Genomic DNA, 17223 nt, shown 5'->3' on the forward strand with positions numbered 1-17223 from the left:
GAACCGTCATGATTGAGCCATCTGCTGAGAGGAGGCCAGGGAGGCACACTCTCTCTCTCTCTCTCTCTCACACACACACACACACACACACACACACTCACCCACACTCGTGCTTAAAGATCACCACTGCCACCCGTTGGTCTTTTCATCACACTGCACCCCTCCTTCCCCTCTCTGCTCCTCTCCTGCATTGACTGACTGCTCTGCTGCCATCCAGGAAGAACATGCCAACCGGAGATGAGACACGTATCTCTGAACATCGATCAGTCTGGTCTGGCTGTCTGCTGAACCAGTCTTGAGCAGCTGATCGTGTTTGCTCCACAGTCTTCTTGTGCTCTAATATATGTGGTTTATCTCCACCTAACTCCTTTCTAAGAAGACCGGATTCTCAATACGGATTATGAGGCTTTAGCTCTTTCAAAACATATTGAGTATAGTGATGTGCTACAGATTCTGGCCAGCGCTACAATTCACCACTGCAATCCTGCTTTTGCTGTTTCATTCCTTCCCTGCAGTTAAATCTGATTTGTTGTACACTGTCTGTTCCTCCGTCTGGCTGTGGATGTTTGTGTGTGGTCGTATTTTTATATGTTCAAACCTTCTTTACTGGCCTGAGTCATTTCATTCTTCTCCTCTAAGGCCTCTCCCCTGTCTTATTGCCAGCAGTACTAAGCGGTGTCCAATCTCGTTCAGCTGTCTAACCTTTAATAGATTCATAAATGCTCCCTTCCCATTGGCCAGAGGATGTCATTTCATCCTATTAGAGATTAGCATACGGTTGAGTGGAGGAGGAAGTGCTCTTTATATGCTAATGAGGCAATTATGAATGCCAGCAACAACCCACCACTGCCCTGTTTGGAGGACTCAGGATGCCCGACGAGCTGAATCTTGAGGCTCACCTGTGTCGATCTGGCTTTCAGGCAGCTGGACCATGTTTCTGATTGGTGACATAACAATACTCGGCTGTGTAGTGCCAAAACAGACCGCGTGAAGTTGTCACTGTAAATGCCCACACTGCTGAGAGCATATGTAACATATGCCTTCCTGCTGTACTGACTTAGCTGTGTTACTTTCATTTGCAATTATGATGTAACAGTGATGGAAAGGTTTGTGTGATTTTAGGCGTGTTTGTTAGTTTTGTAAAGCATAATTTGTTCACTGACTGTTTAATTTCCAGAAAAATTGATCAAGATAGTAATAAGACCCTGTTTTCTTTTAATCACAGGATCTGCAGATATATTTTTTAAAGAGTGTCACAGCATTTGCATTGGGCATTGTTAGCAGCATGCACACTGTGGGGCTGCACAGGTGCTCTGGTCTACAAGTCATATTTCCCACACAAGTGAAAATGATTGTTCAATACAACACCAGCCAATAATTGTATCATCACTTTAACATTTTTGTTGAGTGAAAATTAAATGCAAAATCAGCCATGAAATCACTATCACGACATTGGCCACACTAATTTCAATCTGGTTTTCATTTATTTTTTGTATATAATGCAGAGCAAAACACCGTCTTGATCCCATTGATGCTGTTATGAAGGGGTTATCGTGGGTGTGTGAGGGCCTGCTGAATTATTATACCAAATATTGGATTCATGCCTTTCTGCTGTACCTGGCTTAGATGTGTTACTTTCATTTTCAATTATGATGTAACAGTAACAGTGATGGAAAGGTTTGTGTGATTTTAGGCGTGTTTGTTAGTTTTGTAAAACATAATTTGTTCACTGTCTGTTTAGTTATAAACAGTGGATGTAGAAACATAAATGTGATTAAAACAGATTTAAAGGGGCCTGCTTTTTAAATTGTACTAAAATCAACAGTTCTGCCATCTCTGTGCGGCACTACTGATGCTCATACGGGAGGCTGGTAAGCTTAGCTCACCTCAGCACAAAAACTAGAAGCCTAGCTCTGTCTGCAGAACAACAAACACCCTTAAATCTCGCTAATTAACATTATATACAAAATTGAAAACTCTAAAACCAACAATTCTCTGTTTTGAGACATCATATTAATTGATGGGCCTAAATGTTGAGATGAATGTAGAACTGTTGATGAGCAGCAGCTGGTACCTTAGAAATGATTAACAATAGTTGATAACTGGGTTCTAGCATATTTAATGTGAAATGAACCTGTCTCATCAATGTGTCCTTATTGAAGGATGATTGGCCACCCAAAAGCTTTCTGACCTGTCTGACTGCCACCTCCTCTCTGTCTGTGCAGGAGCAAGGTGTGGTGGGGATGTCACGGCCACCGGGCGCCATTCCTCCTCCTCACCCTGGTGGGGGTGTGGCCTCTGGTGTGGGCCCCAACCAGGGGTCGGGACCACCTCCAGGCTACGTTGGCAATCAACAGCAGGCGGCCATGATGAAGCAGATGATGGCGATGGAGCAGGAGAAGAGGGTGCAAATGCACATGATGGAGCAGCAGAAGCAGCAGCTCTTCAGAGAGCAGAGGCAACAGCAGCAACAACAACTACTGGCTGAACAGGTGAGGGTTTTACATGCCAGTGTGCTCATAGCATGAGGTTAGTGTCCTGTTAAAAAGACAGGAAGGTCTGTGTGATTCATCTGTCATGCATTAAATTAGAATTTGTGTGTGGGCATTGTTTGTATGTGTCTGCAGCTCATCCTCTCTTCTTCTTAACTGTTGTCTGGTTGCATGTATAATTACCCTCAACCAGCCCCCTCTTCACTACTTCCTTTTCATCTTTTCAGTGTGTATGTTTGTGTATGCATGTGTATGCGTGTGTTTTTGCCACATGCTGCCTGCTGTGATAATGTCGTGTTTTCTTTTTATTCCTCTCTCTGTGAGGGAATCAAGTATTAAAGGGTTCTGAACTCTGAAGTCACTACCCACCATGGTGGTTTTAATTGGATCTGCAAAAACACACAAAATATATACAAAATATAGGTGTCTGAAAGGAAACTTCCTGCTGATGTTTAGTGTATGTCAACACCCAGAAACACCCTCTCTTGTCCAGGCACATAATGAGGAGCTGCTAATAATGATCTGCAATTCAGTCTCCATATCAATGATAAAAGCTTCTGAGCATTTCCATTTAATCTTCTATACCTGGAGCACAACTATGACGACAATAGGACTCCCTTTGGATTCCTGTTCGCAATTTGTTTAGGAGGTTGTTACTTTGCACTAATCGAACCCTGCCAGCACATCTGGCTCTCTGTGTCACACTAAAACATCTGCTTCACTTCTACGTAATACCTGCCAAACCTTGACTGTATCCAACAGTATCAGCTCTAGTGGCCAGTAGTCAGCGTCAACGTCTGCAATCAGTGCATGCTTCCTACTACTGTTGCTGGTTGTACTTTTTCATTTTCAACTCAGTCATTTGCTTCATATATCACACCACTGACAGTGGCTCACCAAGCATTCTCCCACTTCAAACTGTATTAAAGTAGCTTGGTGATTATGATCAAATGCTGATATTTTTATCTGATTTACCGATTTGAAACTGCAAGCAACAAATATTTATATTTCCATTAAAGAAATGTCTCAAATAATCATGAATTTCTCAGTTGATGCACACACCGATAATTTCATTCACCACAAACTATGGCAGAAAAATTGATCAAGATGGTAATAAGACCCTGTTTTCTTTTAATCACAGGATCTGCAAAGATATATTTTTTAAAGAGTGTCACAGCATTTGCATTGGGCATTGTTAGCAGCATGCACACTGCGGGGCTGCACAGGTGCTCTGGTCTACAAGTCATATTTCCCACACAAGTGAAAACGATTGTTCAATACAACACCAGCCAAAAATTGTATCATCACTTTAACATTTTTGTTGAGTGAAAATTAAATGCAAAATCAGCCATGAAATCACTATCACGACATTGGCCACACTAATTTCAATCTGGTTTTCATTTATTTTTTGTATATAATGCAGAGCAAAACACCGTCTTGATCCCATTGATGCTGTTATGAAGGGGTTATCGTGGGTGTGTGAGGGCCTGCTGAATTATTATACCAAATATTGGATTCATGACGTCTGTAAATAGGAGCTACATCATTCACTCTTACCTTCTATGTGCCTGTGTCTGTAGCTCCAACAGCAGCAGCACCTCCCCAGACAGATGGGCCAAGGCCAGAGGAATCCATACCCCCAAGTCAGTCAATACCAAGGTGAGACACTCAAACACGTGCCTTCATTTCGTCTGTGCAATGATGCACACAATGCTTTCAAAACACACAAGAATGGCAGCACCCCAATAGATTTTCTAATCAGGAAGGTAAGACCCGATCTAAATTCTTCACCGTCCTATTGACGGCTGCATTAGAAAATGGATTTTTAGAAAACCAGCTTCTACTTCTTTGCAGACCATCCAGATGGTTAAAAAAAAAAAAATCACATATGCGTACTTAGCGCAATGAGTACGGTATACATGGTGGAGTGCCAAGACATTTAGACATTTAACAGATTTTACAGTTCAATCACAACCATATTTACTGACAGATAGACACACAAACATATAAGAGCATGTATGCAAACAGCAACACTGACTGATCATCACCCTGAAACCAAACTCTTTCCTCTCTGTCAGTCTCTGTCAGAAACATCAGTTGGTGCTCAGATGCTCTTCAGCCTCTCTCTCTCTCTCTCTCTCTCTCTCTCGTTCCCTCTCTCTGCTTTCTAAAAAACTATATATATATATATATATATATATATATATATATATATATATATATATTCCTGCTCTGCCTGTTACCACGGCAACTTGTCTGTCCTGGATCCCCCAGAGTTCCGGTGAAGTCAGGGAGATGGATGAGAGGAGGGAAGTGGGAGACAGAGTGGAGAGGAGGGGGGTGGCGGCAAGAGGAATAGGTAGATAGCCCAGTAGGTAGAAGGAGAGGTTCAGAAGAAAGACAAAGAAAGAGAGGGAGAGACGAGTGGGTGAGCGTGATGGAGAGATGAAGAAAATGCAGAGGGGGAGGAGAGAGTCAAGTCGAAAGCCATTTATAGCCATCAGAGGGACTGTCTGCAAGTCTGGGAGATAATGTGGAGAGGAAGAGGGGGCTTCAGCATGAAGCTCTGGCCTAGATATTACCTTTTAGTCCAGCTATCCTGCAGTGAATCCACGATTCAAAAGCTCTGAGTGAGGTGGTATCATCTTCAGTCAGAACACACTAACACTCACTCTATTCATTTATATTAAATAAACTGATGCAATGAATATATATGTCTGACTTGCTGTGTTTCAATACCTCCATCTCTTCATTTCCTACTTAGTTACTAGTCTGAAGTATGTTATCCTCTTAGTTCTCACTCAGTTTCAGTTCCGCTCCGAGCTGTGAGGGAGGTGAGGGATTAGTCGAATCATTTCAGAAGTGGGTTTATTAGAGGATTTAGAGCCATTTCCACACTAGCAGACCTACTGAGCTCTATTACTACCGAGCCTCTAATAAGAAAAGCAGGGAAGTTTGGTGTTTGGACTTTATTTAGTTTAGTTTTTAGTTATTTTACTGTGGTGGGATTAGAGCTGAATTGGGAGGGAAGCATCTGTTGGCAGAGTAAATAGCCAGTCACTAAACAAAAATCTTTGTCTCAGCTTTAACTTCTTAGATCAGTTTTCTGTGCCGTTTGGTGATTTAAGTGGATGTAGTACATAGGCTCGGAAGCTCCTTTACAACAGTCCAGGTCCTACTGTACGTGTTCTCTATCACCATATGTCTCTCAAATTCTCTCACAACACCCCATTGTCTCTCTTCTCTGTTGTTTAAACTTCTCTCAATCTTAATTCCCAGGTCCTCCTCAGGATCTGGCATCTCGGAGCCAGGCTCTGCAGAGTATTCGGGCCGCCCGCCTCCTACAACAGCAGCAGCAGAACCAGCAGCAGATGGTTCAGATGAGTTCTGTCCAGACCCAGGGGAGCTCTGTGGGACCCCAAACTGACATGAGCCTATCGTATGGCAGCCAGGGGTCTAACCAGGGTTCCCTGTATGGGCTCAACCCCACCATGAGCCAAATGATCCACCAGCAGCAGCAGCACCAGAGCCAAAGCGTCCAAGCCTCAATGGGTCTTCCACCACAGCACAACCCATCAGGAGGGCCACCCCGGCAAGCAGGAGCAGGTCCCGGAGTTGGAGGCATGCCTGGAGGCCCTGGAGGTGGTGGAGCTGGAGGATACGGGGGACAGGGAATGTTAATGAACTCCATGACACAGCAACCGCTAAAAGGCCCACCCAATGCCAAAGCCCAGGCACAGAGACTGCAGAGCATGCTGGGAGCAGGAGGAGGCAGCGGCGGGGGAATGGGAGCAGGCGGCTGGCCGCAGCACCAAGGACAAAGTCTGCAGGTCATGGGGGGAGGGGTCGGAAGGACTACAGGAGGAGGGGGAGGAGAGATGGTGGGGTTCAGCTCAGCCCAGGGTTATGGGATGCAGCCAGGTCAACCCCCTCGCATGGCCAAGCAACACTTTCAGGGCCCGGGACAGGGGATGAGCCAGGGGATGGACCCCAGGGTGGGCAACCCAGCTGCGGGTATGGGTGGCCCAATGATGGGTCCTCACATGGGAGGTCAGCCCAGGACCAACCAGCCCCGGCCCATGGTCATGAACCAGGGTATGAACCAGGGGGTGATGGCCCAGGGAATGACTGGAATAGGGGGTTTTGGGCCAGGACCTGGGGGACCAGGTATGGGAGCAGGGGGAGGCGGAGGTGGGCCCTACGGACCAGGGGGTGTTGGGGTTGGAGGGCAGCCGCAGGGCTACCAGAGGACAGCCAATCAGGACATGTCATCCTATGGATATGGGGGCGGGCCCTCAGGTGGTGGAGCCTTCGGATTGGGCGATGGCTCAGGGGCGGAGCTGGACTCAAGCGATGGTTGGATGGAGGAGTTTTTCCCGAGCCAATAGCCAAAGGAGAAACTGGAGAAGAGTTTTTCCTGGATGAATCAAATGTTAAAGTAGGACAAAAGTTAAAACCTGAGAAAGTAGAACTAAAAGGATGACACGACAGGACTGGCATGTTTTTGTTTTGTAAAACATGAGCAAGGTTATAAATGAGTATGTGTGTTATGTTTTGTTTGTGAGTCTGTGCGTGCAAGTGTGTGATGGAGTGAGCGATCATTATGTGTCGTGCATATTAATGAAAAACCAATATAGAGATTAAGAGGTGTGTTTCATTAGTTTCCCTTTTGTTCTCTCCACGGAATGAAATTTTCTCATGTTCCAGTGTCTGAAAGCGAGCCTCGTTTACACAGCAGCGCTTTGAGCCCGAGCTTCAGCAGGGGCTGATTGAACACCACAGACTGATGAAGGGGAAGGAAGACTTTTCTCAAGACAGCCATTTATTTGTGTTTGCTTCAGATCTCTCAAGTATGTGAGGAGCTGAAGGAGGAAAAAGCTCTCTCAATGCTCACATTTCCTCTCTTTTGTGCCCCCCCGCCCAAACACCACCATGCACAGACACATACGAACACACTCAAATCTGTCTCACTCTCACTCTCCTTCCTTCTCTCCTCCCGTCTTTCCCACTCTGTCTCCAGAGACTCATTTCTCACTCTTAACACTCCTTTCTCTGTTTAAATTGTGAACATCACAACAGAACAAATGATGTTCCTCTATTTTGCCATACAAGCACACTCTGCCCTCTAGTGCTTTTGTAAGGCGATCGACCTGGGTGGCTATTTTTTTTGTTTGCTTGTTTGTTTGTTATTTTGGGAGTGGAGGTCGTTTTTCTGTGTGTGTCTGTGTATGACAGGTATGCATGTGGAGAAAGACAAAGAGAATAGGCAGCTAAAGCAAGCGTTTGGAAAAGCTCTCACACACACACACACACACACACACACAGACACACACAAACACACATGCACACAGACATGTATACCAACTCACAAACAGATAAGCAAGCATCAGCCCAGGAGGATGAGTGGATGTGTTAGAGGCAGCTAACAGAGCTAATATTACATTAAACCCTCTGCCTGTGTGACACAAACCACATCACATGCATCAGGCTGACACGAAGCAAAACGATTCGCTGGGCACTGAATGTATTCAAGCACCACAAGTGACTTCTTCTTGTTATGAGGGAAAAAAGTTTATTGAAAGCCCACCTACATTGTTTTATTTGTTGCTGTGTTATTTCTAACAATGACGTTGGTTGTGTCTTTGTCAATTAAAAAGAGAAAAAAAAGTTTAAATTAGCCTTCTTTTTAGTTTGTGTTGTCTTCTGAATATCTGTTTGTCCTGCCGTCACACCACAGCCTTCTCCTCCATTGTGACAGCTGGTTGTCAATCACCGTCGCCCTGATTTACATCCTGGCTTCTCTGGCAGCGCAGCTGTAAAAGGCCCTTGCTCAGAACTAGAACGTAACTGTGCTACAATGTAACACTACTGTGAAGAAAGCCAAGTTGTCTCCTTCCAGCGCTTTCCTAGGAAAACAAACCACTGCTAAGCCTTGAGTTTGATTGAGAGACAGCTGATTGGGCTTAAAAGGTGGTACCAGTTAGCACCAGTTAGCACCAAAACAACCAGTGCTTCCACTGAAGGAAGTGTCTCCCCTCTTCTGAGTCAACTGGAGGCTTTACACCAAACCTTCTGGCTTTCATTCATTGTCAGCAGGCTGCCCATTCTCTTGCCCAAATGGTTGCATAATAAATATGTCAAATAGGTTTTAATACAGTAGTGGTTGGTAAGATAACACCTTGATTCTCTATCTGTTTTGTAATCTTGGCTGAAAGGTGACTGAAAGCAATTCTGTGCGTGCATTACTTTGTATTTAGCTCATCAGAGTGAACATTTGGAGGATGATGCTGTAATCAACAAACCAAAAAGCCTTCTTCTCTGTAGACTAACTCCTTGCCATCAACACATTTGTTCTGGTCGTTGGTGTTGTATAATCCAACCCTTTAAATACACTTTAACCGCCGCGCCCATCATCCTGTAAGTGTTGCTGCGTTGTGCAGCGACCACATCTGAGGTTCTGTGCTTTTGGTTTCTGTCGTGTCTGGGGAGTAGCAGTCCTCCGTCTCACTGTGCAGTTTGAAGGTCAAGGACGGACAGATGTAAGGGGTTGTAGCATTCCCCAGCGAATGGTTAAAAAAATTAAATAAAAAAAAAAAAATGAAGCCCTATGTCAGTGTCTGGAGAAAGTCGTGGATTCTTTGAGCCTCCCTGCTCACACTTCCAAAATTTTGATAGTGCTCCAGTGCTGCAGGCAACTGGAGGCAGCGTGTAGGAAAACACCTGAGGTGAACCGCTCTCAGCTGGGGGGCTGGTTGGTGAGAGAGACCTCTGGCTCAGTGTTAAGGCCACAGCCTTTTAGCCCTTTTGTCCTCTTCAGAGTGAGGGTCCATGAAATGGTTTGAAATCCCTTCAGGAAGAGAGGAAACTTCCTCCATATATCATTATGTACCGGGACCAAGTCTGTAGACAACATTTTAACAAGAATTGTTGTTGTTGATGTTCTTTGTTATATATATATTTTTTGTTTGTTCGATTTTTTTGTTTTTGTTTTGTTTTTTGTCTTTTTTTTTTTTTTACTGGTGCTGACATATATGTGATTATGAGAAAAAGTATATAAAAGATAATGGCTATTTGTAAATATGTTTTTACAGGTTTAAATACATCAGATAATACAGTCTCTACTCTGTAAAGAATTTACTGTTTGTTGGAAAAATAGAGAAGTATTTTTATTTTTAAGTTTTTTGGTTTTACTTTTAACCCATCTGAGCTATGCCATTGCACTTCAGACAATGTCTTACTACTAATTTGTATTGTAAACCTCTTCTCTTTTTTGGACTTTTTTTTTTTTGTTTTTGTTTTTGTTTTTTTTCTAGTTTGAGATTTGACTCTGTTCTTAAGCAGTGCTTATTTCTTTTTACCCTGTACAGAATTCTGAAATGTTAACAAAAGAGAGTTACAGAAGACTTTTTGTTTGTTTGTTTTTCAAAAAGATACAATAAAGAGATCATGTTCTGGCTGATCATATTAAATTAAAGTTTCTGGTGTTTTTGCTCATTTGACAGTTAAACTGAGAATAGGGGGCCTCGGAGATAACGCAGTGGAATAATTCCTAAGGAATCCAGTAATATACAAAATGGCACATAAAAGATAAATACATTTGGAAAGTAAATGTTTGTCATTACTCTGAAAAACACCAAATCACTCATTTACAAAATAAGAAAGAAGATAATGGTCTAAGATTTATTTCCACTGCGGTCCCTGAAGATTAGAAACGCAGACAGAGATAGTGTCACTAACAGAGACATGTCTGTGAGTTTAATGCTCACCAAAGGGTGGCTGCTGTCTTTTGCTTGCAGTGCTTTAAGTTAAGCCAGAATGGCTCTTTACTAAAGCTTCACATGCGACATGAACTGATGAAACAACAGCAGCTCCTGTACAGCCAAAAAAAAAAGAAGAGAGAAGTGAAGTTTCAATTTATTTTATTGGGATAATGTCTGTTTCAGGACTCCACAGAGCACAACACCATGTGTGAGCATATACAACAACATCAATACTTAGCCAGTTAGCTGGCAAGCAGTGGTTTCATTTCATTTCAGGCTCATAAGACTGACGGAGATGAATGCACAGGCTCATTTATGTAACACCTAAAACCAGACTGACTAACTACTGCAGTAATGTTTTGTCTAACAGACCAGATTTGCATAATTAGACTTGCATATGCTAATGAACAGAGCCTTAATTCTGTCTGGCAGTAATAGCTATGATGAATCATGGGCTCCCTGATGGTGTCAGCAGAAAGACATACAGACAGACAGAACACATGCAGGGCCAGGACCTTTTGGCTCTCATTCATCTTTTTCACCATCCACCCACTTCAAACTCAGTCCTCATCCTCCGTCAGACACACCTCCTTTTTCTTTGCCTCTTGTTTTCATCATGGCCACCATCTTCTGCTTCCCATTTTTCCTTTCCCTTCTCCTCAGGTGCCTTGTTTCTCCTTAGCTCTCTCCCCACCCACCATTACCACACACACACACACACACATACAAATCCACCACACTGCTTTCCCATCTGACGTTGATAAATGGAGACTTACACAGATGACAACATCATTACTCATGTTCAGTAGCGACGCCACCTAGGACAGAGAAAAATGAGAGGAAGAGGGAGGATGAAGGACAGGACAGGAGGAAGATGGGGAGTGAAGGGGTGGAGAAGGGAGGCTGCAGTTGGAGGTGTTTGCTATCCACCCTTGAGCGCACACCACCTTAACATCTCCAGAGAACACCATCTTGAGGTGTTCATTACTTGTGTGAAAAAGTAGAGCAACTGTTGATTGTACCGGCAGCTGGGGAGATTGAAACACATCAGCTGCAGGGCTGAAAGAAACGATTGCTTTTTATCATGAAATCTGCTGCACCTTCTAATTAATTTAGTTTTTATTGTGTGAAATGTCAAAAATAATGACAAATTCCTATCGCACATGACCAGCTTCCAAGGAATTTCCTCCCAGAAACACACATATTACATTTATAATGCAACTCAAGGACTTTTTCTCAACTATTTCTCAATGCATATCCAGCTTAGGTTAATTTGTGACACTAAATTGCCTGAAGGTGTGATTGTGAGTTTGGTTGGATGTTTGTCGGTATACACTGATCAGCCATCACTGACAGGTTTGTCCGTGTTTATAACATAAACTATATGGTTATGACGGCACATTTCAGTGGGTCTGTTTTCTTCAACATCATGTGGATGGCCAACTGTGTATGTGGGGAAGATATGGCACCAGAATGCATTATGGGAAAAAGAGAAGCTGGCAGCGACAGAATGACCTTGGTTGATGTTACTTTGACACAAACCATCGGCCTACACCTGGTCCAGACCAAGCCCAGTCCTTCATGGCCTCTGTCAGCAGGACAATGCTGCAACAACCAGGTCAAGGTGTTGATTTGGCTGGAATTCCCCGGATCTCAGTCCAGTCCAATGTGTGTGGGATGATCTGGACCAATAACTCTGATCCATGGAGGCTCCACCTCACAACTTCCAGGAAACAAAGGACCTGCTGCTAACGTCATGGTCCAGATACCACGGCTCACCTTCAGAGGTCGAGAGGAGTCCAGGCCTCAACGGGTCAGGACTGTCTTTGTGGCCAAAGTAAGACCTGAACAATATTAGGCCAAAAGACCTGTGAGCTGTCCAGGGGGTACCCCACCCTCATTTATTGTCTGTTCTTAGTTTCATTGCAATCCATCTGATAGTTGTTGGGATTTTAGTCCCGACTGAAGTGGTGGATCAAAGGACTGATTATTGTTGGTGCAGCTGAAAGATACTAATCTTCTCCGTGCAACAATTTTTTGAGTGACTTTTGCCGCACTGATTTGTAAATTGTACGGGAGTAATAGTTTTATGAATAGACTCGCCCCTCAAAGCTCAGCAGATCATCAGCAGCAGCAGAGACAATGAACCAGCCACAACTCTAAGTTAATGACAGCCACTTTTCTCCTGTAGCCAAACACTCGCAGACACACACCATCAGCTCTGCACACACTCCAGAGGTGCTGTTATGGGTTCTAATCAGAACAACAAATGATGTGTCACAAAGAGTGGGAGATGGGTTACAAGAATCATTCACTCTCTCTCCTTCTCGGGGGTAATAAGGTGAAGAAATGTAGCTGCAGAAATGTGGAGTGGAAAGACATATGGAGGAGGGGGAGAGGATAGTGTCGAGTGAAAGCGAGAAAGGCGTGTGTGTGTGTGTGTGCATGCATGTGGTGTCAAGTTGATGAATGTGGTAGCAGGGGCCATTGTGGTGGTGGAGGAGTAGGAGGCCACCAGATAACAGCAGAGCAAGGCCTAAGCTGTCTCACACCATGAATAAAACACCATGAAAATCTCTGCCGCTCTCTCTCTCACACACACAGATTTCTAATTACCTATGGATGACTTTATCTTTCTGTTTCATTGCGTTATTTAAATGGAAAGTATCAGACTGTGGGATAAGTGCTCTCTGTGCTCTGTGGCAGATATTGCTTCATTAAAAAATCAACAGTCCAGAAATGAAACACACAACAGTGATGGTTGGAGGAGTCAAATACATACTTGGAAATCTATATGGCATATATATGGGCTGGAAAGTCAAAAAGACATGCATCCTTCAAGGATTAACATATGTGAGCTATTCCAGCAGAGATATGTGTGATTGGCTCTCTGTTGCTTATATAAAAACAGAAGTCAGCCAATGAAAAACTGCCAGACCTGAAAGAAAGACTCAACATCAACATGGCCCTGTAGGGCAACCTTAAAATACCAGGTTACCGGGCCAAGATCACATTTTAGGAGCTGTTTTACAAAAATCTGCTGAGCATATCTGAACAGCCAATATGTGGCATTTTCAAAACAACACAGCTCCAGAGCCGCACATGAACACACACGGGGTGAACATGCAAGTGATCAACTAATAACTCATGTTGTTTTCAAAACCTATTTCAAACAACCTGCTCGTGCATTGTGTATTTGTAGTGTGCTGATATATAAACACACTCAGGGATCTCATTTGCTTGAGGACCAGCGATTACCAACAAATTGTCTGGTTGTGAGCAGTGGTGTGGTTTCACCTCGTTTCTGTCAATATGGCGCCCTCAAGTGGTCACTCATTGAAACAAACACACGTCTCATCTTGTGTTCCCTGTACAGATCATTTTCAACCATTAGTATAAAACATCAGCATTCAAGTGTCATTAAAAATGTCTCGCCGTTCACTCTTCTTTGCTTGTTGTTGTTGTGACTGTTTAAAGGTGACGGTGTGACACTTTAAGTGAAGCTTTTATTCATGCAGCAGGACCAGCAGATCAAATCTGACAATAACGGGTTTGGGTAAATTGTTTGCCCTGTCACTGTGCTAGCCCTGAGTTATTCTTAACCACTGCAGCAGGAATCCAACATTTGAAAGAAAGATCCAAATGACTTCAGGGTCACCTGAAGCCGTGCTCAACCCGTGTCTGTGAGGACATCTGTGTGTCTGGACTGATCAGGTCATCGATGTAAGCACAGTTGAGACCTGGAAATTTTGCAGAAATAGCCCGCTGAAGTGTTGAAGAGGGAGTGAAGTGCAGACTCATAACGTGAACACAGATTGTTAAAAAGATGAGAATAGTATTTCCTGTTTCCATGGTGGTGCTGAAACCAAGACGAACAATACTGCAAGAGTTTTTTTTTTCCAAACAGCGCATGTACACAAGTTCTGCAGAAGTTCTGCAGAATTTGGATTGAGAATAATTATTACCAGTTTCTGGTGTTGCTTATCCCGATAAGATCAAACTAAATACACAGAAATGATAAATAATAGAAATAATAAAAAACAATATACGATAAGTAAACTGTCTCCAGTTAATTATGCAGGCTAGTTTAGGTGGGTGAAATAGACTGTGTTTGTTTATAAATTTATATTTATGAGTAATTCTCACGCCATCCACAGCTGCTGTAGAGCATAAGCTGTTTCTCCTTCAGTTTTATTAAATCCATGCAGCCAGTGAAGGCAACAGCTGCAGCAGGATGGCTATTTTGTGATGAATCTACATCCTCTGACATCAGGTGGTGTTACCCTTTATTAAATCAGGTACACATGACACCAGGGTGCTACAACACAACCTGCACATAACCAGACTGTCCATTATGCAGTTTTGAGGTGGGAGATGTTAGGTTACAGCGTCTCATCAGTGCTGTGAGTCACTGCCTCTTCTCAATTTCTTTTTTAAACTACTGCAGCTTTTCATATTTTATTCTTGAAGAACATGGCAGAGGAGATGCAATTGTGTCACATTTTGTGGTGTGATGTGAGCAGTTGTGACATGAGCTACAATTGTGTGTCTGTTTGTGTGAGACTAACATATTAATTAGGGAAGAAAATAACTTTCCTCCTGAGATACCTCAGTATTTTCTAACAAATAGGTCTCTCGTGTTTTCACAGTTAGATTCCTCTTTGAACAAAACTGAAAAGGTCTATAAGCACAATAGCAGTCCCATGAGACTGTAATCATAAACACACCAAAAAACCTGGATGAAAAATGACAACCATGTGTCTGTTAGAGACTTTATCTCTGTGACTGCATGGTAGAGGGACTCACTGAGGCTCTTTACAAAAATGTGCCTGTCGCTGACTTGCACGGCTGTGGACCACAAAGGACAACACAAATCTTCCTGAATATTAGTAACAGTCGAGCTCGGTTCTGCTCGGGCTTTCTGACTCTTAGAGGGAGTTTTTTCCTGCCCCCATCATCAAGTGCTTGCTCTTGGAGGGACATGTTGGATCTCTAACAACTCCATAAAGAGTTTGGTCAAGACCTGCTCTGTGTGTAAAGTACCTTGATGTTACTCTGTTATGATTAGGTGCTGTATAGTTAAATATAATTTGATTTGAATAATACGCCCTGTGATGGACTGGTGACCTGTCCAGGGTGTGCCCCTCTCTTGCCCAACGTGAGCTGGGATTGGCTCCAGCGACCCCCATGACCCGGGAATGGATAATCAGTAGAAGAATGAATGAATGAATACATGACAATAATAATAATAATAATGTTTTTGTTTTTTCTTACTGGCAGTAATAAAATTTATTTTCTCTTTAACTGATGCAATACTTCCAGCTCTGACTCCCTGTCAGTCTTGTCTGGCAACACACCCAAGTCCACATATCTGAAGACAAATTACTGAACACAAAGATGGAAAACCTAAAAATACAAAAGGGCTCCACCTCAGCTGTTCATGCTGTCCAAAAATACATGTTTTATTAGGATCTCTAATAAAGAATCTTTTGGTGGTTTGTACACAAAATATTGGGGTGTTAAACAGATTACATATTAAATCTGTGTGTTTTTATTTTATCTTTCTATTCTCAAGTATGGAGATCAGTCTAAAGCTGTAAGTCCCCTTCAGTCCTCATTATACTTATTATTATTTATTGGTACTTCTTGTTGTTGCTACATTGTGTAGAATGACTCATATGCAGTTTGACACTGTAGCACATCAGATCTCACTTTAAGATTTATTCATGTCATTCTATATTTTCAGATGGTGGCATCAAACTGAAGTTTTCCATTAAGTCTTTGTTGAATGTGAAAAAATAATTGACTGAAAAATCATGCTTGAAGAGAAGCAGCCACACGCTGGCGTCAGACTTCCTGACTGCACCGTTGGTGCTAATCCTTACAAATATGACACGGTTCTTCCGTTCAAGACTCAGTCAGATCTTCAGAGAAAATACTGTACACTAGTGGTGTAGTGAATGACAACAACGTAAAGTAAACATAAAACTCAGTTAAGGCTTCATTGGTATGCGGGTATGGTGTGGTATCAAGGTTGCGTTTCACATTGGTGTGTTAACAATGTATGTTTTTACCATTAAAACTGAAACAATTCTGACAAATGCTGCTGGTCAACCTCCATGGACTGTTTCAAATTAGCTTTGTAAACATTCTGTGTACAAAATTAACATCTATAAAGCTTGTGTCAATCAAATCCTGCACTGTGTTATGGGGATCTCAGGCTGTTGATTAGCTTTTGGGGTTTGCATAAAATAGTCTCAGAACTCATGTTTGCATGTGGAGATATAAGATGGAAGTCATGAATTTAGACAAACAGATGAATGTTTCCTTCTGTGCGACAGATTTACTAAACTATTTTCAACCCTTCTCTGACTATGGACAAGTACACATGCCGTCACTAAATGGGGTTTAAAGAAAAATACTCATAATTGTGTTGTGATCTTCTTGATATATTTTTTATTTATTTGTTTGTTTTATTTCATTCTGCAGGCTGAACAGTCAAGAGTGAAATACTTTGACTGAGCAGTCCCTTTTCAGCAGGATCTAAAGTTATAGTGCAGTTCATGTGAAACGTTTGTCAGAATTAGGTAATATGTTTGGACACATCGGACCTCTTTGTGTCCTGTTGCCTTTAAAGGTCAGCAGATCGGCACTTTCTGCTGGACACTTCAGTCTTTGAGAAGCACAGTTAAACGTTTTTACTACTTCTTCTAAAAAGGTGGTTTCTCTGACTTCAGCTCCATCCTCCCCGGTCTGTCACGTACAAATCTGCCGCCGCCATTTTGAAAGGTGTTGGAGCTTCCGTCCCCACGTGAGGAGGAAGTGAGTGCGGAGAGAAAACGGAGCAATCGAGCGGAGCAGCCGAAGCAGCCGAGCCGGGGCCATCACTCAGCTCTACTCGTCTGGACTACCCGGGCTAACTTTAGCTACATGTGCTGAGGTCGAGGAGGAAACTGATCTCCACCGCCACA

At 43.0% G+C, this 17223-nt stretch overlaps 1 protein-coding gene across 1 annotated transcript in view; it reads left to right on the forward strand.

Moving 5' to 3' along the window:
• Positions 1–9118, forward strand: part of maml3 (mastermind-like transcriptional coactivator 3) — a 100592-nt gene extending 91474 nt beyond the window's left edge. Inside the window, exons 4-6 of the mRNA XM_029502588.1 lie at positions 2226–2492; positions 4073–4151; positions 5772–9118. Coding sequence (XP_029358448.1) covers positions 2226–2492; positions 4073–4151; positions 5772–6880 — 1455 coding nt within the window. The 3' untranslated portion in view covers positions 6881–9118. The remainder of the gene's footprint in view (positions 1–2225; positions 2493–4072; positions 4152–5771) is intronic.
• Positions 9119–17223: the final 8105 nt, after the last annotated feature.

Source organism: Echeneis naucrates, chromosome 1 (genome assembly GCF_900963305.1).
Source record: "Echeneis naucrates chromosome 1, fEcheNa1.1, whole genome shotgun sequence".
Classification (NCBI taxonomy): Eukaryota; Metazoa; Chordata; class Actinopteri; order Carangiformes; family Echeneidae; genus Echeneis; species Echeneis naucrates.